The following is a 25,526-nucleotide window of genomic DNA, read 5'->3' as shown; positions in this document are numbered from 1 at the left end:
TGATAAAGTCAATATATAATGATTCATCAATTTGACACACCTACTCAACACAGTGTGTATACACTCTAGATCTCTAGATCTTTTGATAGGGATCGCGAAATGTCCCAGGTCGAGTGACATATGAAATATACAATTTCGTCAGATAATTTATACAGGTAAACAATACAAAACGCTCACTCAGTCAAAGCTTGACAAAGGGCCCAGTCGGTCTTGAGATATTGTAGTTACTTATAAGTGGACAAACATTGCTGATACAAGTGTTTTATGTCACTGTTTTTTCTGTTGATTTGATGTTGTTTGTTATTGGTTCAGACTGTGACGTTCAGATTTCAAAACTAACACAGGTTTTTTTTAAACTAGTAGATATTGGCTCCAAGGACTTGTGAGTCATTCACCTATAGCCCAATGCAATCTTTTTCAATTAGAAAAAAAATATAAAAACAAAATGTCATTTGATTTATAGATTCTTTAACCTGAAAACGTCTGATTATTCTTTACAAAACCTGCTTAGAATTCAGATGAACTCTGTTCAGATTGTCAGTAATTTTAATATTTCATCATCCTAGAACATTTTGATGTCTGCTTATAAAAAGCTACATTTATAATATATTTCTTCTGCTTCATGAATAGCGCTTTGTTCAGCTTATTCTATAAAGATAGAATCACATCCTATAACAATCGGTCGTTTGTTAAGTCAAAATAAGATATACTTACAGAATTGTAAATACGATAAGTTCTAAACTTTCACCAAACAATCTATTGTACTCAAAATGTCCTTTTGTACCCACAGTTAAAATGGTTAGGTATTTTTTGGGGGGAAAACATCAAAACTGATCATCAGCCATCTTTTGAAAATTATAACTTGACAATTAAAGCAATTTATGAACCGTTAAAGAGCAATAGTTGAAAAATCAAGTTTATTAAAATCTTATATGACTGTAAAGATAAATTTTGTACCGTCAAATATCTTAATGATTTAACATAATCGACAAAAGTTGTTAAAATCATCAAGGATCTTTCCATTGAACCTGACATTAAGCATGTAACAACCAATGTTGAATAGATTTCTGATATCGCTAATACAGCAACTTTCATAGCAAGTTCAGAACCATCAAAGAACTTTATGATGTGGTTGTATTAAGTTAAGAACCACCAAAGAACTTTATGATGTGGGTGTATTAAGTTAAGAACCACCAAAGAACTTTCTGATGTGGGTGTAAGGTAAGAACCACTAAAGAACTTTCTGATGTGGGTATAAGGTAAGAACCACCAAAGAACTTTATGATGTGGGTGTAAGGTAAGAACCACCAGATGTAGAGATTCTCCAATATAGCTGGTAATGTAAGTTAAGACCTATCAATTATATTAGCAAAGGGCAAAGAACAAGGGAACAATTATCAAAGGGTTTCAAACAGAATCTTTCCAAATATCAAAATGTCATTACATGTACTATACCTGTCAGATTGAGATTTCCCATCTCCATCACCAACGGATTGTACAATGCGTTAGCATTGGAGTTGTGATGCAGTTAAATTTGAAATATTTGCTGCATTATAAAAAAAAATTGATAACGTAAATTAAATAATAATGAATATTTACATTCGCTCCCATTGAAGCTGTGTAAACCGTGACTGCGTATAAATAACCATATACGCAGTGAGATTCCTTGGAGACCATTGTTTCCTATTGATGACATAATTTACATTGTGACGTCATAATGGTAACGTTGGAGATCCATCGCTGCTCGCAGGCTGTATGCTGTTCATTTGTTTGGATTTACGCACGTTATGGAGGTTTTGTACCATTATAAAAGCAAATGTATTGGAGTTAGCTTTATTCTGAGTGTACCATCATAGTAGGAAAATATGTAAATATAAGAATTGATCTTTAGTTTGACTGGGTATACGGTAGTGTGAACGCAGTTGGCAACGAACATATATGTTCGTTGCCAAATGCGTTCGTAACTACCGTATACGCAGTCAAAATGAAGGTCAATCCTTAAGTATATACCGCTTTATCATAACCTAGTTGTTAGGTTGTCTCAAAGCAGTTCACAAATTATTATCCATGGTTATAGGGCCTTTGCAACTTGCCAATATCTTTCTCAACTCTCTAGGGAGCGTATATGCCGGTGGTGCCATTTCGGCGCTTACAGCTAGCATTCAACAATTCTAGCACTGCCCAACTACGTACTCTTTTACAGCTGAGTAGACTGGAACAAGCGGAGTAAAGTATCATGCTCAAAGATGCAACATAGTGCCGTGTCGTGACTCGAACCTGCAATCCTTTGGTCATGAGCCCGGCGTCCTGAACCACTAGACTACCGCGTCTCCTATAAAAAAAGTTTCTTAAAAAAAACGGGTACTCCACGTGCACATAATCATAGAATTAATATTTTCACAGGTTGTCATCCAGCATGCACAGATTGTGATGGCCCAGGTATCACCCAGTGTAGTCGCTGTCAGCCAGGATTCTTACTGACTGGAACTGCTTGTCAAGGTAAGGGAGACAATCCTTTTTCAGAAATGTTTGTCAGTGTACTACTTATCATGGCAGTCATTTTGAATCAGAACAGTCTGGTTTCAGGTCAACCAGAGGTCTATCTCACCAATAACCAAAGCTGTAGCCTCAGTCACAAGTAATAAATAAATCATTAATTAGCTAAGAATACATCATTTAATTATTCTTTCCAAATAGCTAGTAGATAAATTACTTTTATAAAAAAAATCCAGAAGTTCTGATTAAATTTGTTGAAAATACTTCTCTCATGAAGATGTACCATATTTGTCTGGTGATAAGTCCAGAGGTGCCTTTATGTTCTTAGAAAAAAGGTAAAGTAGTCCAGAATTTTAACCAATCAGGCCTAGAGATAGGCTAAAGCTCAAATTTGATGTCTCTTGTCAGTAAGATCACAGTTTAGCAAGAGGTTTAACACTAAATATGTTCTTCTCAATGCTAAATGACAGTAATTTTTGGATTCGATTTATACCCTTTTTTTGTTTTTATTTCTGCCATTTGTTTATGTTTGCTACTGCCAGAGTGTCTGGAGGGAAGTTTCGGTGTCAACTGTACCGGAGAATGTCACTGCCTACCTGACACTGGGGGCTGTTCCAATGTAGACGGAGCCTGTAGATTCTTCGAGTGTGAGTGGGGATACAAGGACCCGCCCTTATGTCAAACAGGTCAGTCAGCTCAAAGTTACTTAGGATTCATAGGCAAATCATTGAAAAAAATACTAGAAACCTGAGATTCATTTCATAATGGGCTTTTGTTATAAAAAAAAAAAAAAAGGGAACACCTAAGATTTCAAAAATATGTGTTACAAACCAAACAATATCGAACTGTTTCGCCTACTTGGAATCTGTACAACTTTGGATTAAATTATAGTGCTGACACTCATATTTGCCAACCTTTCAAATTTTTCATTGATTGCATGGAAACTTCATGACTATATGCAAATTCAAAAAGTATAAAAGATATACTTGAGATTCATAAATAATGGTCACATACAAAGTATTTGACAGAATGATAAAATTTGTTAGCTTTACCTTTTATAGACAATGAACTGATTTTGAAAATAATAGAGATGTCTATGGCAATATTCTGTATGTGTCAAAAGTTATATAATGTGGTTGAGAATCTCCCTCAATAGAAAATACAGAAACATAGCAATAATGAAATACAAATGTACTGATATAGCCAGCATTGATGATTTTTCATGACGCCACTTGAGACTAGAAGGTGACAAAAAGAGATTGTGTTACACGCTGTACAGTCTTGATCTGTATTGAATTACAAACATGTTTTTTATCTATCGTAGAATGTGTGAACCAGTACGGGAAAAACTGTAAATTCGACTGCCATTGTCCGGTCAACGACACCTGTAATGTCCAGAATGGTCAATGTGCCAGTGCTCGGTGTGCGGAGGGGTTCGCTGGCCCAGGCTGTCAAGTAGGTCAGTACACGTACCTACATGGAAGCATTCACCGTTCCAATCTATGGGATATACATCTATTACAGAAAACTAGGGTTTTCTTGCAGATGTAATTCACACTATCGCTCAACCTAGCTGAATTGAAAAAAAATCTTTTCTTGTCATTTATTCCGCACCTAAAGAAATTATTCAAAGAATATCAAAACCGGGTCATTACTTAATGGTACTGGAGCAGTCTGTATATATACTAAGAAGAGCTAGATAGATTTTGCTAGAATACCAAATCATAAAGAAATATTGGTTCACTTGTCTAGTATAGACAAAAACTGTATATTTTTGTCTTTTTGAAATTCTCCTGTACATGTAAGGTCACATATTCTCACAAAGAAATTCATTTTTGCACATTTTTTTTTTAATTCCTTTATTTTACAACAATTATGAAAGAACTTGTTTCCAATTCATATTAATAACTCCTGTTGGCCTGTATGTAAGGGTACAGTTGGTTTTAATGTGGGAGGAAATTTGAGTGCCCAAAAAAAAAACCAGTGGTTGGGCAGGTGACCCAAAACCTTTTCATTTTCATGTTTATGTATCATGATAAAAGTGGAGGCTGCTGCAAAATATTGTGGACAAAATCAGCTTTAGACTAAAATGTTGATTTTACAGGCTCTTGGGTAAGTACAACTTCATGTTCTGAGCAGGAGTACTTCAACGAGCTCCAATTTGGCCAAATCAGACCCTAGGAAGCTGAGACCATCATTTTCAATACTGTCTCAGTCTGGCAAAATTGTTGCAAAATATGAAAAAATCGCCGCATAGCCAACCATATAGGAATTTTAGCATTGGAGCAGACCCCACCTTTATTGAAAATTCCATCTTATATGTAATTATTACTTACTACAGTACACCAACTCATACTTCAATCAGTTTTCTCCCCTTGTCATACCCTTAAATATTTTACTTTTATGTTTATTATTATCAGAGTTACCTCGGTTAAGGATACCACCAACCATTACTGGGAACGAATGTGGTAACGTCACCGTCACCTGGCAGGCGTGGGATGAGAGTGTGGACAATGGTCAAGGTCCAATCTACAACTACCAGTGAGTTGGCGTTTCAAATTTTGTTCAGGAAAAATATTCCAAATTACTCCCAAGCTGATATATGTGTTCTACAACTTAATGTTAATTGATTGATTTGAGGTAAAGGACCTCTCAGATTACCTAACACAGGAACTACTCCATCAAGTTAACATAATGGTTAATTTTGGGAATACAACATAATGTATTTGTTTTTGCGATTGTTCTTCAAATCACATATTTGCATGGATTTTCATAATTGATTAAATGAAATCAACTACTAGCTATTTTAAGGCCTTGTGCTTAATTATGTCTCCCCTTCGTATGAAGGGAGACATATTGTATTAGTACTGGTTCTTCTGGTTCTTCTTATATGATCTTGTCCGGGCCGTCACTTTTGAACTGTTCAAGATATTCTTGATGAAACTTGCAGTATACCTGCATCACCCATAGACGATGTGCAGTGCACTGTCATTAGGTCATTGTGACATTGACCCCAAGGTCAAAGGTCAAATATGTGCTAATTTGTTAGGAATATCTTGTCAGAGCTCTAACTTTTTAACTATTAAAGGGGAGACATACATTTTTTTTCACATAAAACAAATCTCTGGTTAAAACCTTGTATTTCTTATGAGAGATTTGCATGTGTGATTGTTTATATTTGATAAATTAACATGAAATGTATTTCTAGTCAAATGATTGTAAAAAACTGTGCCAAACATGTATCATTTATTGAATTTAAAATGTTTAATTTCCAAAGTGGAATAACTGTTTCTGATATTGCTGATATTTTAGCTACCTGGTAAACTTTAAAAAAAAAGGCAAAACACAAAAAAAAAATCCCATTCAAAATTGAAATCAAATACACATCACAAAATAATGACAGTGTGAACAAATTTTCTGTTCTGATGTTGTGAATAAATTCTGCCTTAACAAAGTAAACCAGAATTAACATACAATTTAGTCTAATCTGCCCAAGCGACCATCTGTATTAAACGACCATCTGTTTTATGTGACCACTTTTTATTCCTCCCAACCGTTTTTACTATGTAATTTAACTGTGTTAGCAACCACCCAATACTGACCTTAAAGATTACGATTAACGACCACATTTGATACATTTTAGCGACCAAAATATACCAAACGGTCGTTGAAATAGCTGCTCCAAATTTGCGACCGTCGCCACATTTGACGAAGGGCTACTTAACGATCTTTTCACAAAGTTCTGTGAACAAATTTGATAAAACCAATTTCCAAACTTATAATAAATTCATTGATGTGCAGAAACAAATAAAAAGTCATTTTTCTAACTGCTGAAATCTAGTACTTAGTAACCAAGTATTTGCATGGTTTGAAATATCTCTTCTCATGTTTAATATGATCTAATATGTTTTAGATTATTGTACCGGAGTGATAATGTGTCAGACACTGCGTGGTACAGCCTCCTGAACACACCTAATGGCGACACGACCACTGTCACCTACACTCACAGCTTCACAGGACTTAACCCTGATTCTAAATACAAGTTTCGTGTGGACGTTATCGGGAAAGACGGAACAAAACCCTCTAGCGAAAAAATCGTGGGGTTTGAAACAGATTTCTATACAATGAAATGTATTGGTAAGTCTAGCAAAAGTTTAATCCTTACATTTTAGTCATTTAAATTTAAAATTAAAGGATTTACTCTAAATTCCTTAAGTTACTTTCTGAGTAGGAGTTTCAAATCAATATTTTGACAGGTACATTTGTTCGAAAAACACACATATGGATCTTTTATCACAATTTTTTTCTCTATATGAAATGCATTTAAGTATAAATTAGAAAAAGTCTTTTGATGACTTTTTAAGAAAACTTTATCTAGAATATTTAAAAATTTGTAAATACCTATGATACACTGTTTGTTCAGATAATGTGACATCTGACATCGGTAAGATATGTGAAAATCTATTTATTAAGTAGATATATTTAGAAAAAAAATCATATCTTTTAATTGCTATTAAGGTCTTTCTCATCCTAATCTTAATTAAAGATTATCATATGACCATTTCAGTATCCTACCCTGTATCAACCCGAGAACACCATATACGCCCAAGGGCCAGCTAGAGGCCTGAGGGCAGATTTTAGGGTTGAGGGTTAACACAGGGTGGGATATGGAAATGGTCATATCATAGCCTATTTTATCATATACTACACACTGTAACTGTTTTAAATTGTTGGACCCATTAAAATTATTGGCAAATAACAGAAATCGAGTGTAATTTAGACATGACTTTTCTGAAATGTTTTGAACCAAAAGTATAAAACGGATATGGCACATGCCGGGCAGATATGAGTTGGTCTTGGAATTTATAGCCTGTGCACATGCAGCTAGCAGAATCACACATGCAAACCAACCAATCTCACAGACAAGTATATGATAATTCTTTTTATTGATCTTACTGCGTTTGACTTCTGATCTACTTTACTATATACCTATTACCTTATATGGATTGAAAAACTATCTATTATCTTCTATGGAGTGAAAAACTATATATTACCTTATATGGATTAAAAAAAATAACCAAAATATATAATTTCATACTAAATATTTTGACATTGGTGGCTGGTGTGTTGGTGATGGTGTTAGGTTAGATGGCGATACCACATGTTGTGTTGTTCATGGTGCTACGGTACAAGTGGTGCTTATATATTTATATGTGTGTGTGTGTGTGTGTGGTTTTATAATCAAACATTAATGGTTCCTAATATTTTGAAAGTATCAAATATATCATTTGCAAACGAAATGCTAATAACAAACCATTTCTAACAAATCTGAGATTAAAATGAATGTTGGGTACAATATACCCAGTTGAGTGTTGCGTACAATATACCAAGTTGAGTGTTGAGTACAATATACCAAGTTGAGTGTTGCGTACAATATACCAAGTTGAGTGTTGCGTACAATATACCAAGTTAAGTGTTGAGTACAATATACATGTACCAGGTTGACTGTTGAGTACAATATACCAAGTCAAGTACCAAGTAAAGTACAAGATTTGATAAAAATTAATATTTTTGTAGTCCTATCAACAAAACCCTATTTTCTTTGTATAGTTTTTATCACTCATTTAAGACATACTTCACTGCTAGTTTAGATATAAGTTAAAAGTATATACATATTTATGAATTCTATGAAACTTTCACAATTATACCCTATAACCCTATGATTTGTTGTGACTGCTCGTCGGTGTAAATTGTTGATTGGTATCAATGTCAATTTCATTATGTTTGAATGTAAATTACAACAAACATGTACAGGCCATGATACTGGTAATATAATAATGTGAAGTGTTGGTAAAATCTTCTTTAACATATATATAGGGATTGAATCTGGATTTTTCCAGTATTCATGCAAGTATGAAGGGGGAATAATTTACTTACACACCACATGAGCAGGCGTAGCGAAAATTTTAAAAGTACATGTATGGTCCCTTGGAAAAACAGCCTTTCATTTTGCGTTTTGTTACAGGTTCTGTGATTGGCTCAATATTTAGAAGCACATGTGACCCAAAAAACAGCTGTTTTTTGGGTCACATGTGCTTCTAAATATTGAGCCAATCACAGAACCTGTAACAAAACGCAAAATGAAATTTGGAATTATATAACCATGACCCTTTCTAAATAGTCTCTGAGGGATAATTAAAGATTCTTTTAATGCTCCCTTCATGAGTCTAGTGATTAAGATCCTTAGTGGGTATATTATATATCACAGAGAGGATAGTGATTATCTATAAGGATTTACATCAGAACTTACAGCAGAATTACTTCTATATGTTGTGTATATGTATCAAAAAGCCTGTCTGATTACTTTTTCTCGAGTATATAATAATCCCTATACCGAAGACTGCATACTTGCCAACCCTCCCTATTAAGAATGAAGACTACCAATTTTAAACCCTTAAATTTAGTGTCTTCAACCTGTGAATTTGCTTAACTGTTCCTACATTCTAAGAACTTATGATTTCATTTGAAAGAACAACTCAAAATATGTCATTTTAATGTGTTATGTTGGATATTTGAGTCACTTCTGAGTGTCTTGATAATTGAGTCACTTGTGAGTGTCTTGATAATTGAGTCACTTGTGCGTGTCCTGATATTTGAGTCATTTCTGAGTGTCTTGATAATTGAGTCACTTGTGAGTGTCTTGATAATTGAGTCACTTGTGAGTGTCCTGATATTTGAGTCATTTCTGAGTGTCTTGATAATTGAGTCACTTGTGAGTGTCTTGATAATTGAGTCACTTGTGAGTGTCCTGATATTTGAGTCATTTCTGAGTGTCTTGATAATTGAGTCACTTGTGAGTGTCTTGATAATTGAGTCACTTGTGAGTGTCCTGATATTTGAGTCATTTCTGAGTGTCTTGATAATTGAGTCACTTGTGAGTGTCTTGATAATTGAGTCACTTGTGAGTGTCCTGATATTTGAGTCATTTCTGAGTGTCTTGATAATTGAGTCACTTGTGAGTGTCTTGATAATTGAGTCACTTGTGAGTGTCCTGATATTTGAGTCATTTCTGAGTGTCTTGATAATTGAGTCATTTCTGAGTGTCTTGATAATTGAGTCACTCGTGAGTGTCCTGATTTGAAGTCCTTTAGCTTGTTAACTTGAGGAAATAGTATATTGGACTTCAATTTCAACAAAATGTAATGACAACAGATTGTATAATGTAAAGAGGGTAGGATAGCAATCTTAAAGCATAAGTCCTTCGACGTCTGTTAGACTTAATTGATAATTGTGTCATATTTGTTTGTGTTTAATGACCATTACCTTAGTGCTGGAATTGCTTGGGATTGGCGTAACATTTGTTGAGCTCATAACTGAGTCGTTTGTGATTTTACTCCATTTTTAGGGGAAGCTGTAAAAATTGGCTAATCCACTAATCATAACTGGTGCTTTCATTAATGCTTGTTTTTCTACAGTAATCACAACTACAACAGTTAAACCACTAGTTACTACAATACAACCTCTGCTAGGTGAGTACGATCCCAGATCATCTATTTATATACTGTAAAATCATAAAAAAAACAAATTTCAAAAGATTTTTCATGATATAGATATAAAACAAGTATTTTCATTTTCACACTCTCTTGCACACGTTTTTACAAATTATACACTCATCATTTCCATTATCATCATCATCATCATCATCATCATCATCATCATCATCATCATCATCATCATCATCATCATCATCATCTCATCATCAAAAAACAACAACATAAATTTTAGTGGAATATTAAATTTCGTTTATTTCGTGGATAACAAAAAAACGCAAAATTAAATCCCCACTAGAACATAATTTTGGTATGTAAGTGAACCTATCTATACCTTACATACATACTGTTAGTGGGATCCCCAGTAACCTATACATTACATACATACTGTAAGTGTGATCACCAGAAACCTATACCTTACATACATACTGTTAGTGGGATCACCAGTAACCTATACCTTACATACAGACTGTAAGTGTGATCACCAGTAACCTATACCTTGCATACATACTGTAAGTGTGATCACCAGTAACCCATACCTTACATACATACTGTAAGTGGGATCCCCAGTAACCTATACATTACAAACATACTGTAAGTGTGATCACCAGTAACCCATACCTTACATACATACTGTAAGTGGGATGCCCAGTAACCTATACCTTACATACATACTGTAAGTTGGATCCCCAGGAACCTATACCTTACATACATACTGTAAGTTGGATCCCCAGGAACCTATACCTTACATACATACTGTAAGTGGGATGCCCAGTAACCTATACCTTACATACATACTGTAAGTGTGATCAGCAGTAACCTATACCTTACATATATACTGTAAGTGTGATAACCAGTAACCTATACCTTACATACATACTGTAAGTGGGGTCCCCAGGAACCTATACCTTACATACATACTGTAAGTGTGATCAGCAGTAACCTATACCTTACATATATACTGTAAGTGTGATAACCAGTAACCTATACCTTACATACATACTGTAAGTTGGATCCCCAGGAACCTATACCTTACATACATACTGTAAGTGAGATCACCAGTAACCTATACCTTACATACAGACTGTAAGTGTGATCACCAGTAACCTATACGTTACATACATACTGTAAGTGTGATCACCAGCAACCTATACCTTACATATATACTGTAAATGTGATCACCAGTAACCTATACCTTACATACAGACTGTAAGTGTGATCACCAGTAACCTATACATTACATACGTACTGTAAGTGTGATCACCAGTAACCTATCCATTACATACATACTGTAAGTGTGATCACCAGTAACCTATACCTTACATACATACTGTAAGTGGGATCCCCAGGAACCTATACCTTACATACATACTGTAAGTGTGATCACCAGTAACCCATACCTTACATACATACTGTAAGTGGGATCCCCAGTAACCTATACCTTACATACATACTGTTAGTGGGATCACCAGTAACCTATACCTTACATACATACTGTAAGTGGGATCCCCAGGAACCTATACCTTACATACATACTGTAAGTGGGATCCCCAGTAACCTATACCTTACATACATACTGTAAGTGTGATCCCCAGGAACCTATACCTTACATACATACTGTAATTGGGATCCCCAGGAACCTATACCTTACATACATACTGTAAGTTTGATCACCAGTAACCTATACCTTACATTCATACTGTAAGTGGGATCCCCAGGAGCCTATACCTTACATACATACTGTAATTGGGATCCCCAGGAACCTATACCTTACATACATTCTGTAAGTGGGATCCCCAGTAACCTATACCTTTCATACATACTGTAAGTGTGATCACCAGGAACCTATACGTTACATACATACTGTAAGTCTGATCACCTGTAACCTATACGTTACATACATACTGTTAGTGGGATCCCCAGTAACCTATACATTACATACATACTGAAAGTGTGATCACCTGTAACCTATACATAACATACATACTGTAAGTGTGATCACCAGTAGCCTATACCTTACATACATACTGTAAGTTTGATCACCAGTTACCTATACCTTACATACATACTGTAAGTGCGATCACCTGTAACCTATACATTACAGACATACTGTAAGTGTGATCACCAGTAACCAATACCTTGCATACATACTGTAAGTGTGATCCCCAGGAACCTATACCTTACATACATTCTGTAAGTGGGATCCCCAGTAACCTATACCTTTCATACATACTGTAAGTGTGATCACCTGTACCCTATACATTACATACATACTGTAAGCGTGATCACCTGTAACCTATACATTACAGACATACTGTAAGTGTGATCACCAGTAGCCTATACCTTACATACATACTGTAATTGGGATCCCCAGGAACCTATACCTTACATACATACTGTAATTGGGATCCCCAGGAACCTATACCTTACATACATTCTGTAAGTGGGATCCCCAGTAACCTATACCTTTCATACATACTGTAAGTGTGATCACCTGTACCCTATACGTTACATACATACTGTTAGTGGGATCCCCAGTAACCTATACATTACATACATAGTGTAAGTGTGATCACCAGTAACCTATCCATTACATACATACTGTAAGTGTGATAACCAGTAACCTATACGCTACATACATACTGTAAGTTTGATCACCAGTTACCTATACCTTACATACATACTGTAAGTGTCATCACCTGTAACCTATACCTTACATACATACTGTTAGTGGGATCCCCAGTAACCTATACATTACATACATAGTGTAAGTGTGATCACCAGTAACCTATACGTTACATACATACTGTAAGTGTGATCACCAGTAACCTATACGCTACATACATACTGTAAGTGTGATCACCAGTAACCTATACCTTACTTAAGTGTGTATAAATTCTTAGTGCAGAGGAAACATAAAACACTTGCTGTATAAAGTCTAACCTTATTTAAAACACAGAACTTAAAGATGTTGACACTATGAGAAACGTTGACAAAATTAGATATTTGAGGTTCCCAATTTGGGTCAAAATTAAGCCCCATGCTCATTTGAAATAGTATGTTTTATTTTCAAATACCGTCAAAAAAAAGACCAGGTTTTTTTAACATGGAACATTTAACTGTAAAAATGTTTAACAAGCAAAAGATTTGTCAACTTTAAATGGTATTTAGATTAACAAAAACTCTTTAAGTCGGACACACTCATTTGAAATTTAGGTAACACTTGATTTTGCCATTGGTGCCTTTAAGATAAGCTGGCCTCATCATCCTTTGAAAAAAATATAGTTTTCACATATATTTTTTTTATTTTTTTCAGAGGCAATTTTTACCGATTTTGATGTCTCTGTAAATGTTACCGATATATCCTTATATGTAAACTGGACATTGATGGCCAACCACAGTGTGTCCCTTACCAACCTCACTATGCTGTATCGTGTGTCCAGGGTCCGGAACTGTGGTCCGGACAATCTTGACTCGACCTTCTATGCAGTGTAAGATTTTATATTCTCACATACTTCACATGGTGATCCCGTTCTTGTTAGGGAAAAGATAACTCTATCTTACACGGGGTAGGGAAAGACAGCTGACATGCGCTATGACGTCATAATAATGGATTGTCGACGTGACGTCATTTTATTGTTTCTGTGATGTCATACAATTGTTTTGAATGGGGAATCATCCGTCTCAACCCTAGGGCTTTGGGGTTTACCGGAAGAATAAGATTGATGTTTATTTCGACTGGAATTTGTTTATTTGTATGTATGTATGCCAAACTCTTACACTTTGGTTGAGATATTCCTGTCCATGGAACAGACCAATGTAAGATTCTATTATTCTTTTGAGAACTTTTTTTGTACTAATTTTCCAAATTACTCTTAGCATACACAGAAAGTCTATTACAGGAAGTTTTGATGTGAAAAATGTCTCCTGTTAACTATAAGTGATTATTCTGTTAAACTTCTGGCAGGCAGAAACACAACATTGTTCTTTGGAAATACATGTTTAATAACATCTTTGATTTTTCATCCTCAGGTCTTTATTGAACAATTCAGACATGATCGTGCCTGGCCTGTTGCCATGGAGAAAATATGAATACAAAGTTTATGTTTCAATTTCTCGTGGCAATTTGACTGAATCAAGAACAGAACAGGAACAAGAGTTCCTCACACCTGCCAAAGGTCAGTATACGTAGCAGGTCACAAGTAATAATATATTATGATAAGGGGATTGAACTTGAACACTGTTAAAAATTAACAAACTTAATATTTTGAAAACAAATGAAACAAAATAAGGCATTGCTGACATTAATGTACAACCTAAGTGTGCACGGAAGCCGGAACGGGCCACAGAGAAAACAATTTTATGCCGTAATAACGACTTAAATATCTCGTAATTACGACTTATCTATCTTGTAATATTACTATCTCATAAAAACAACTTAGCTATGTCGTTATAACGACTTCAGTATCTTGTAATGATGACTTACTATCTTGTAATATCAACTTAGCTATGTCGTAATAACGAACGACTTAATATCTCTTAATAATGACTTAACTATGTCGTTATAACGACTTACTGAGTATTTCGTAAAAATGACATAGCTATGTCGCAATAACGACTTACTATCATTTACGGAATAGCTACATTTCACATGTATATACACGTATAACAAAAAACTATGTCATTATTACGAGATATTAAGTCGTTATTACAACATAGCTAAGTCATTATTTCGAGATATTAAGTCGTTACTACGAGATAGTTAGTTGTTATAACGAGATAGTAGGTCGTTATGACAAGATATTAAGTCGTAATTACGACATAGTTAAGTTGTTACTATGAGATAGTAAGTCAACGTTATTTCTCAGTGGCCGGGCGTACCAGCTTCCGTAAGTTTCCAAATAACTTGAGCATCTAAAGCTTAGAAAAGTAAAGTTGTGGCAATTTGAAAATCATAAATCTAAAAGTGCTATCAGACCCAAGGAGACTAAAATTTAAATATTGTTACTTTTTCAGTGCCGACCGGCGTGGTCCTAGGTTTACGTGTGACTTCAGTCTCCGCTAGTGCAGGCTCTTTAGCCTGGAATGAGCCAGAATGCGAAAATAGGAACGGCATGTTTATGAATTATGAGATCTCGGTGAGGAATTTAAACAATTCTGTGGCTGCTGTATTGAACTATACTAGGAACTTAGAGAATTTTGACCTCTCAAATTTGACCTCGTTCACTGTATACAATGTTAGTGTCAGTTTCGTGAATGAAAAGGGTGCAGGACCTCCTGACTCGGTATTTCTGACCACACTCGAAGCTGGTAAGTCTAATTCCGTATCAATCTGTATTCATTTACTGGAATTTCAAACTTATTTTCTGGAAACTATTTTTCTGCCATTACTATAACAATGTGTATGTTTGCCTGCATGATTGGCTCAAAGAATCTTTGATTCAAGTTTCAGAATGGAATTTTTTAGAACAATCTCAAAATTTACAAATATTTTTGTGAGTGTTGCTTTTAGATTGGTGACCATTTTGAATTATTATGCATACAGTTTCAGTCTTGAAATTCAACATTTCTGAAATTGATAAGTTTAAAATTTTGCAAAGCTGCCGTTAGCCTAACCAGGCATTGAACATATGGGCCCAGTACAAAAAAACTTTGAAAAATGTTTTAGAAATTACAACTGTTGTGTGTGTTTCTTTATCTATGAAAAAATAATTTTGAAACCCTGTACATGTACTATTATTTTCTTAATTTTTGTATTTTTGAAAAAATATGATTTGGAAGATTTTTGATAACTTATAAAGTTAGTCAGACTTTGAACAACTTGGCTTTGAAAGGTGTTAATACTTTATTATATCCACACTTGAGTTTACATGCTGGGCACATTTTCATTGGTTAAAATTTTTGGAATATGACATCAATGCATTGTGATGTCGTGTCTCAGAGTGATTTCCGTCCTGATGGGGAACCGAAATATCCAAATAAAATATGATTTCCCCGAAGGATGTGAACGTTCTCTCAGTTGACTGGATATCATGTGTATCTCATAAACCTTGTGACCTTTAAAAATTTTGAAAACTAGCAAATTCACAAGTTGGATGAATATGATAGCTAATTATTACCAATGTTTGTATCATTTGAGTTCAAAAAGGATACAAGTAATTTCTGTTGTGTATTAATTTGTTGTTTAAAATGCATTGATAAATAATTGACATTAAGTTTCTTGCAACACTTAGTATTTGTCAATAAAGATTTTTTTTACTGAATTTGATTTCATAATTATAGCCAGGTTGACTAATGTTAAATATTGGTAGGAATTGTTGCATGTTGTCATGACAATACAAGAACACTCACTCTTAATTCAGAATAGATTAATTCATAGAAATGTTGTTTGATAATTTATTGGAATGTGTTGTAGATTTTATGTTAATTTTTCATTTTCACATCACATTACTTCACAAATTTTTGTTTAAATCACAAATTGATTTATAGCTCCGTCAGCACCAGAAATCACAAGTATGACCCCTGCAGTTTCCTACATTATCTTGACCTATGACCCCCCGGTGACCTCAAATGGGGTTATCAGGGAGTATGTGGTGTTCTACAGCAAACAAGCCACCTTTGTGGATGAGACAAGAAAGTCTGCTAAGCAGGCCACAAATATTACCATCACAGGATTGGAACCTGCCACACTATACTACTTCAAGGTACTCCTAAATACTGATACATACGTACAGTTATAAGGTCAAAACCTGTCATAGTAAAGACCACCCAAGGTACAGGCATGTAGTAGATTAATAGAATCTTACATGGGTCTGTTCCATGGACAGGGATATGACTCAACCGGAGTGTAAGAGTTTGGCTGGTCAGTACGAGGCTAATGCCAAACTATTACACGATCGAGGGTTGAGATATCCCTGTCTATGGAACAGACCCATGTTTGATTATTTTTCTCACATACTTACAAATAAACAAATTCCAGTAGGAATAAACATCGATCTGATTCTTCCCCCAAAACCCCAAAGCCCTAGGGTTGAGACGGATGGTTCCCCATTCACAACAATTGTATGACATCACAGAAACAATAAAATGACGTCACTTCGACAATTCATTATTATGATGTCACAGGGCGTGTCAGCTGTCTTTCCCTACCCAGAGTGAGATTAATAAAATCTCTCACCTCCTTGGGGGATGAGATATGGAAATCCCAACCCGAGGGGGAAGATTGTTTAGTTGCCAAACATGAGGTTTTGCCGAGTTAAGAACTTGAGTTGGCAACTTAAGAATCCTTACCTGAGGGTTGGGATTCCGCTATCTCACCCACAAAGGGGTGAATGATTCTTTTTCTCTTACCCTGTTCTCCCATTGTGTATCATAACACAATATAATGATAACGTAACATGCTGAATTCAGGGTTGACGGTAGGTATAGACAGGTGTTAGATCTTTATGCATGTTTACAGATGTTAGTTATGGACTGGTGGTAGTTACTATAAACAGGTAGTGGCATGATAAACAGTTCAACTCCAAAGAAGTTGAACCTGTTTCCTCATACAAAAAAAAATGTAATTTTTATACAACCTGGAAAAAAATGAGCAAGTTGGTATAGGATTGAGATTTATTTGGGTTTTTTTTCAAAATTTAATTCACAATATATTTAATTAAAATATACTTTCCATTTGTTTGATATACAGAATATGGGCTACAGGATTATATATATAGTTAACTTTGTTGATTGAATCCTTTATCGTTTTTAACTTTATTCAGTTGTGTTTCTGTGATTACAGGTACAGGCGCGTACAGGGGAGAGTCGCTGGGGGGACAACAGTCAGGTGGGCAATACAACCACACTCCCCGACAAACCCTCTGACCTAGCTCATCTCGCCATCAACGATAAGAACGTGTCGTGTTTGGAAGTCATTTGGAAACCGCCCACCACTCCCAATGGGGAGATAATTCAGTATAAGGTAAACACATCACTCGCAATAAGTAAAAAGGGCGATGTAAAAAAATCATCTGCAAATGGCCTCCAGGACAAGTACAAATCGTAGTATATGTTGAAATCTTCTACATTTTCACTGCTCATCCCAACATTGAAAATGTTTAAAAATCATGCTTTTCAGCTTTGAATACACATAATAATACAAGGCATTTTTAACTCATTCACCCCTGAAGTTTCATAATGAACTATTCCAACCTTTGAATTGGAAGAGTTCAAATGTGTCTTCAGTGGTGAATGAGTTAATAGTGTAGATGCTATATAATCAATTTGATGACTATGAAAAGTTTACATACTTATATAACCTATATTAAAAGGGCTTTACCTGTATTTTGGCCGTCTTTGACACTGACATTTCATGGTTGAGAACTTTGCAGTTGTACTGCAAAAAACATTGCTTCTACTGCTTTAACTTGCCAAAGGACGGATCTGACGGAAGAATGTCAATTAGCCATGAAAAAGACAGAAAAGTCTATAGACATTGCATTACTTAGAGCTTCATACCACCTCACTAGTATCATATATATCCTTTTATACAGATAATTTGTGGTATAGTGAATATAAGAAGAATAAAATACACTATAATGTAGTACCACTAGCAATAGCTTTTGACATGGTTGTCTCAAGGAACCAATTTTTCACCAAAATGCATTTGGTAGTGATTTCTTACAGCAAATGAGTAGCAGATTGGGACTATCAAATTATTTTTGATGACATATTTGAATATCAAAATGCTCAAGGAAGAAAATTGTTTTTATAGTTTACATGTCAAACAAATTATATTTTTTGAAATTATTTTCTTGAATCAACAAGTGTGAAAGGTGTTTCACAAGTTCAAAATTTTATGTAAGATTTTTTCCCACTTACAAAACATATACTGACAGCAATGAGTTGACATCAACTGAAGGTATTTAAAATGTTAATACATGGAAAAAGTTAAAATGTTGAGCTATAGCTTTTCAGTTTGGTTGCCAAAATTTAAGGACATGGTGGTCTGCAGGGAGATCCCCTTTGACCTTCATTGACCTTTAAGAATTAAAAATTTGTTTTTAATATTCGTATAAACTGTAGAGATTTCAAAGCGTAAAAAAAAAGCCCAGAGCATAGATAGATTCCTATGAAAACTTAACATTAGATAGTGGAAGAATGCTTTTAATTGTAATAAACCTTTTTTTTGTCTGGGACAGAAGAATCTCCAAATCCTGTTCAATATATATAATGTAATGATAATTAATGATTTTAACTTTCAGGTTAAATACCAGGACATGAAGAATACTACATGGTCTCCTGAGATCATTTTAGATGTTCCAGTGACCTCCTACGTCTTGTGTGGCCTTAACCCTGGTAGACGGTACATGATACAGGTCAGTGCAGCCACTGCAGCAGGATTCGGTGACCCTTCGATAGTCTTCGGGACCACAGTGATAGGTCAGCCTCCGAAGCCTACGGCTCCATTCTTTGTCAATACCACTGACACCCAGATTACAATAATACTCAATCAAGTAGTCATCAACACCGGACCTCTCAAAGAGTATCGATTATACGCCCAAGACCTGACGGCAAAAATGTCTGCCCCAGGATATTTGATAGCCAGCTTTCCAGCCGCTGACATCACGTCGCCAAGATTGTTTGTTATCGGTGATGGGGTACCAGCGACTAACAAACCTTTGACAAAAGATCATGAATATGTGATATCACTGGAGATAGTCAGCTTCCTGGATGAAGTTACAAGGAACAACATCAACAGTATGGAACCAGTCCGGACAAAGGCCAGCCAACCTGTGACAGGCGCAGTCGCCGCGACAGATACGACAAACAGTACGCCAATCATTGTGGCAGTGGTTGTCATAGTCCTTCTACTGTTGATAGCGGTGCTTGTCGTCGGCTTGATATTCTGGTATAAGCGTCGCCAGGGCAGATATGTGTACCAGCCACAGAGTAACGAAAAAGAGCCGAACAATCTGATTCCAATGCCTGAACAGGACTACTACGATCCAACGAAACACTGGAACACCATACACTCCACTCGGGAGAGTCGCTACATCACGTCGGGACGGGAACTCCTCCAAGGGGAAACTGAAATAATGTCCAATGGATCAACAGCATCCCCCAATGGTGGTCCTCCAATCTCATTCAGTCAGGAGTTTCACGACCTTCCGCATGGACAGTTGTCCTCGTGGAATGCAGCCGTTATGAGAAAAAATGCAAACAAAAACCGATTTCCTCATCTCCTTCCGTATGACCATACTAGAGTGGTACTCAATGCCGATGAAAACTCAAACGGAGATTTTATCAATGCAAATTACGTCCATGGGTACAAGAAAACCGAGGAGTATATAGCTGCACAGAGTCCTTTCAATGATGAGACTGTGCTCGATTTCTGGAGGATGATATTTCAGAAAAACATAAAAATTGTGGTGATGATAACGAACACTGTTGAAGATAGCATTGTCAAGTGTACACAATACTGGCCGGATACAGTGCAGGGCAGTGTTCATTACGGATCGTTCGTTCTCGAGATCATAGAAACACGAGAGTTCGCAGACTACATTATCAGGACGATAAAAATAACAACACGGCACAGCTCATCTCATAGGTTCATACATCTATTTGAGTTCTGCACCTGGCCGGATCACGGTGTACCGAGTGATTCTATTCCGTTACTTGATATGAGGAACAAGGTTAGGGATTACCGTGGGAATGATCGAAGCCCGCTCCTTGTTCACTGTGGGACGGGAGTGAGCCGGACAGGTACCTATATAGCAATAGACGCTCTACTGGAGCAATATGAAGCTGAGGGCAGAATTAGTGTTTTCTCCTTTCTTAGAAAACTGCGCAAGGACAGAGTAGCGATGGTGCGGACTCTGAAACAGTATGTGTTCATTTACGACGCTATATTCGAGGAGAGGGTAGCGGGTGATACACGGGTAGGGCCGGACTTGAAGTCAAGGTACCACGAACTGACACGCAAAAATCCAAAAACGAAACATTCGTACCTGAAAGACCAGTTCATTTGTTTACAGAGGTACACTAGAAAAGTCGCACCAAAAAAGTGTCACACCGCTCTATTGCCACTTAATGTGGTCAAAAATCGTTTCCCAGATGTTGTCCCTCCGGACGATTTTCGACCTGTTTTGGAAGCGACTTCATTTGGCAGAACAGATTATATAAATGCTGTGTTTTTGGATAGTCACAGGAGGAAAAACCACTTTATTGTCACACAGACTCCACTTCATACCACAATAACGGACTTCTGGAAACTCGTGTATGATCTGGACATAAATACCATTGTCATGATGGAGTCGTACAAACATGAAGATGACACGTGTGCCGAATATTGGCCAGACCACAAGGCAAAAAAATTTGAGCCTTACTTCATTGACAATACTGAAGACTACCAAACAGAAAATGTCACAGTACGTCATTTTAATGTTAGCAGCATGCAGCAGCCACGAAGTCAGCCTCATAAAGTTCGTCAGTTTCAGTTCAATGCTTGGGAAGATCCAGACTTCATTCCAAAGTCCAAGTCAATGTTGCTGGATCTAGTTGACATGGTAACGGAGTGGCAGAAGGAGGAGAACGGGGACCAGGCGCCCATCCTGGTTCACTGTAAGGACGGTGCCACCCACAGCGGACTGTTTTGTGCCGTGGTAGCCATCTGCCAGGCCATGAATGATGACGGAGACGTAGATGTGTTCCACACCATCAAACACATGAAGAGACGGAGGGCACAGATCGTTGATATGCTGGTGAGTGAAGATCATTGTATTGCTTATGAGTGAAGTACATGTTGGTGAAAAAGTCAATTGTATGCTGGTGAGTGAAGGTCATTGATTTGTTCAGCATGGTCTTTGTTTGCTGGTAATTGGTACATGTATATAGATGAGTGAAGGTCATCGGTATGGTGGTAAGTGAAGGTCATTTGTATGGTGGTAAGTGAAAGTCATTTGTATGGTGGTAAGTGAAGGTCATTGGTATGTTTGTAAATGAGGGTCATTGGTATAGTGGTAAGTGATGGTCATTGGCATGGTGGTAAGTAAAGGTCATTGGTATGTTTGTAGGTGAAGGTCATGGGTATGTTGGTAAGTGAAGATCATTGGTATGGTGGTAAGTGAAGGTCATTTGTATGTTGGTAAGTGAAGGTCATTGATATGTTGGTAAGTGAAGGTCATTGGTATAGTGGTAAGTGATGGTCATTGGCATGGTGGTAAGTAAAGGTCATTGGTATGTTTGTAGGTGAAGGTCATGGGTATGTTGGTAAGTGAAGATCATTGGTATGGTGGTAAGTGAAGGTCATTGGTATGGTGGTAAGTGAAGGTCATTGGTATGTTGATGAGTGAAGATCATTGGTATGGTGGTAAGTGATGGTCATTGGCATGGTGGTAAGTAAAGGTCATTGGTATGTTTGTAGGTGAAGGTCATGGGTATGTTGGTAAGTGAAGATCATTGGTATGTTGGTAGGTGAAGGTCATGGGGATGGTGGTAAGTGAAGGTCATTTGTATGTTGGAATGTGGTCATTGGTAAGTTGGTGAGTTAAAGTCATTGGTATAGTGGTAAGTGAAGGTCATTGGTATGTTGGTAAGTGAAGGTCATTTGTATTTTGGTAAGTGAAGGTCATTTGTATGTTGGAATGTGGTCATTGGTAAGTTGGTGAGGTAAAGTCATTGGTGTAGTGGTAAGTGAAGGTCATTGATATGTTGGTAAGTGAAGGTCATTGGTATAGTGGTAAGTGATGGTCATTGGCATCGTGGTAAGTAAAGGTCATTGGTATGTTTGTAGGTGAAGGTCATGGGTACGTTGGTAAGTGAAGATCATTTGTATTTTGGTAAGTGAAGGTCATTGATATGTTGGTAAGTGAAGGTCATTGGTATGGTGGTAAGTGAAGGTCATTTGAATTTTGGTAAGTGATGGTCATTGGCATGGTGCTAAGTAAAGGTCATTGGTATGTTTGGAGGTGAAGGTCATGGGTATGTTGGTAAGTGAAGGTCATTGATATGTTGGTAAGTGAAGGTCATTTGTATGTTGGTAAGTGAAGGTCATTGGTATAGTGGTAAGTGAAGGTCATTGGTATGTTGGTAAGTGAACGTCATTTGTATTTTGGTAAGTGAAGGTCATTTGTATTTTGGTAAGTGATGGTCATTGGTATGTATATGTAGTTGCATGAATCTTGAGGTCATTGATATCAACAATGAGTGAAGGTCTTTGATATATTTATGAAGGAAAGCATGAGATATTATCATATATTAATGATTGAAGACTTAGATCAGCTCATTTTAGCATTGTTAATATATGGATAATGTTGTACACTGTAATTGTATTAAACAATCTTTATGCATAATGTTTACAGGACCAGTACCGATTCTGTTACCGAATACTGTGGGACTATATGAACCTGAGAATGCAAGGCGGCACCCTAACAAACATGATGAGTCACAGCAACAACGACCCACTGTATATCCCTGGCAGCCTCAGTCTCGCCTCCTACACCTCACATCTCGAGTACATATGAATACCAAAGTACAACTGTCAGTGAACTTTTTATTCAGCTGAACCAGCAGAGCTTCAGTTTTGTTGGAGTGAACCATTTATATAGCTAAAACAGTAGAGCATCAGGTTTGCTCGAGTGAACAATCTGCAATGAATGTAACTTAAACAGAAGAGTTTCAGTTCAAGTGGAGTGAACCATCTATATATCTAAAACAGTACAGCTTCAATTCTGCTAGAGTGAATCATCTATAGCTAAAACAGTTGAGCTTCAGTTCTGCTAGAGTGAACCATCTATATATCAAACAGTACAGCTTCAGTTCTGCTAGAGTGAACCATCTATAGCTAAAACAGTAAAGCTTCAGTTCTGCTAGAGTGAACCATCTATAGCTAAAACAGTTGAGCTTCAGTTCTGCTGAAGTGAACCATTCATATAGCTAAAACAGTAGAGCTTTTGTTCTGCTGAGGTGAACCATCTATATAGCTAAAACAGTACAGCTTCAGTTCTGCTGAAGTGAACCATCCATATAGCTAAAACAGTAGAGCTTCATTTCTGCTGGAGTGAACTATCTTTATAGCTAAAACAGTAAAGCTTCAGTTCTGCTAGAGTGAATCGTCTATAGCTAAAACAGTAGAGCTTCAGTTCTGCTGGAGTGAACCATCTTTTTAGCTAAAACAGTACAGCTTCAGTTCTGCTGGACTGAACCATCTTTATAGCTAAAACAGTACAACTTAAGTTCTGTTGGAGTGAACCAACTATATAGCTTAAACAGTACAGCTTCAGTTCTGCTGAAGTGAACCATCTATAGCTAAATCAGTACAGCTTCAGTTCTGCTGAAGTGAACCATCTATAGCTAAATCAGTACAGCTTCAGTTCTGTTGGAGTGAACCAACTATATAGCTAAAACAGTACAGCTTCAGTTCTGCTAGAGTGAACCATCTATAGCTAAAATAGTAGAGCTTCAATTCTGCTAGAGTGAACCATCTATAGCTTAAACAATACAGCTTCAGGTCTGCTGGAGTGAACCATCTTTATATCTTAAACAGTAGTGCCTGCAGTGAATTAACTTTACCTCAGTTCAGCTTTAGTTGATTTATAATACTGTTGGCACCACTGATGAGAGCCTCCAGTATAGTTTTAGTGATGACAGCTGTAATGGTCTAGTGTCAGTTCTACTGAAATGAGGCTTCAACATAATTACATGAATATATTCTTGCCAATCAGTTGAATGAGTCATATTTTTTGCAGTGAAATGTTTTTTTTATTACACTACAGTACAACTGGAGCTACTCTCAATGAAGTAGAGCTAACTATTATATCAGTAGAATGCACCTGCAGCTCACTTCAACTTCAGAAGAGCAGTGCAGCTTCAACATGTAAGGTTCAGTCAACCATTGGTATTCCGTCTTTGCGTATTGCAGAGTTATCTTCTCTTGTGAGCCGGTATTGATTCTTTCGTCATTAGTTTGTGGGAGTATCGACCTCAATTTTTGAGAAAACGAAGTAATTTTCTCACACAAACCAATGACGTAACAATGAATACCTGCTCACAAGAGAAGATAACTCTGCAATACGCAAAAAACGGAATACCAATGGTTGACTGAACCTTACATGTTGAAGCTACACCACTCTTCTGAAGTTGAAGTGAGCTGCAGGTGCATTCTACTGATATAATAATTAAAAGGAAGTTTTTATGAAACTTGATGAGGAAACATATTACCCACTTGCCTAACCTATGAGTTTCCTGATGGGCATATAGTTTGCACATTTTAAAAAGGAGATGCTGCAGTATGAAACATAAAGGTTAATAAATGTGAAAATAGACCTACCACAAAATTACACATTCCGCAGTAGTGTAATTTCTGGGGTGCTCTACAGTCATGTAAGTATTTACTTGGATCAGAGAGCGCAAATTATTTAGTCTTCCTTACTCAAAATATTTATGAATTAAAAATAATGATTAATAGATGAAATAGACTCATGTTAAGTGTTTGTCAAA

At 36.4% G+C, this 25,526-nt stretch overlaps 1 protein-coding gene across 7 annotated transcripts in view; it reads left to right on the top strand.

Moving 5' to 3' along the window:
* Window positions 1–24,781, top strand: part of LOC110467426 (receptor-type tyrosine-protein phosphatase eta-like) — a 79,114-nt gene extending 54,333 nt beyond the window's left edge. For 4 of the 7 annotated variants that reach the window (XM_021524584.1, XM_021524586.1, XM_021524583.1 and 1 more), the window contains exons 4-17: window positions 2,404–2,499; window positions 3,039–3,182; window positions 3,821–3,955; window positions 4,917–5,037; window positions 6,410–6,633; window positions 6,920–6,940; window positions 9,972–10,025; window positions 13,363–13,537; window positions 14,079–14,224; window positions 15,063–15,356; window positions 16,536–16,750; window positions 17,830–18,009; window positions 19,292–21,790; window positions 23,390–24,781. In XM_021524584.1, the coding sequence (XP_021380259.1) occupies window positions 2,404–2,499; window positions 3,039–3,182; window positions 3,821–3,955; window positions 4,917–5,037; window positions 6,410–6,633; window positions 6,920–6,940; window positions 9,972–10,025; window positions 13,363–13,537; window positions 14,079–14,224; window positions 15,063–15,356; window positions 16,536–16,750; window positions 17,830–18,009; window positions 19,292–21,790; window positions 23,390–23,551 (4,466 nt within the window). In that variant the 3' untranslated portion in view covers window positions 23,552–24,781. The remainder of the gene's footprint in view (window positions 1–2,403; window positions 2,500–3,038; window positions 3,183–3,820; window positions 3,956–4,916; window positions 5,038–6,409; window positions 6,634–6,919; window positions 6,941–9,971; window positions 10,026–13,362; window positions 13,538–14,078; window positions 14,225–15,062; window positions 15,357–16,535; window positions 16,751–17,829; window positions 18,010–19,291; window positions 21,791–23,389) is intronic. The other 3 variants (XM_021524587.1, XM_021524588.1, XM_021524589.1) reach the window with 3 other exon arrangements.
* The last annotated feature ends 745 nt before the right edge of the window (window positions 24,782–25,526 follow it).

Source organism: Mizuhopecten yessoensis, unplaced genomic scaffold, assembly GCF_002113885.1.
Source record: "Mizuhopecten yessoensis strain PY_sf001 unplaced genomic scaffold, ASM211388v2 scaffold11173, whole genome shotgun sequence".
Classification (NCBI taxonomy): domain Eukaryota; kingdom Metazoa; phylum Mollusca; class Bivalvia; order Pectinida; family Pectinidae; genus Mizuhopecten; species Mizuhopecten yessoensis.
This window is presented reverse-complemented; position numbering and strand designations above follow the sequence as displayed.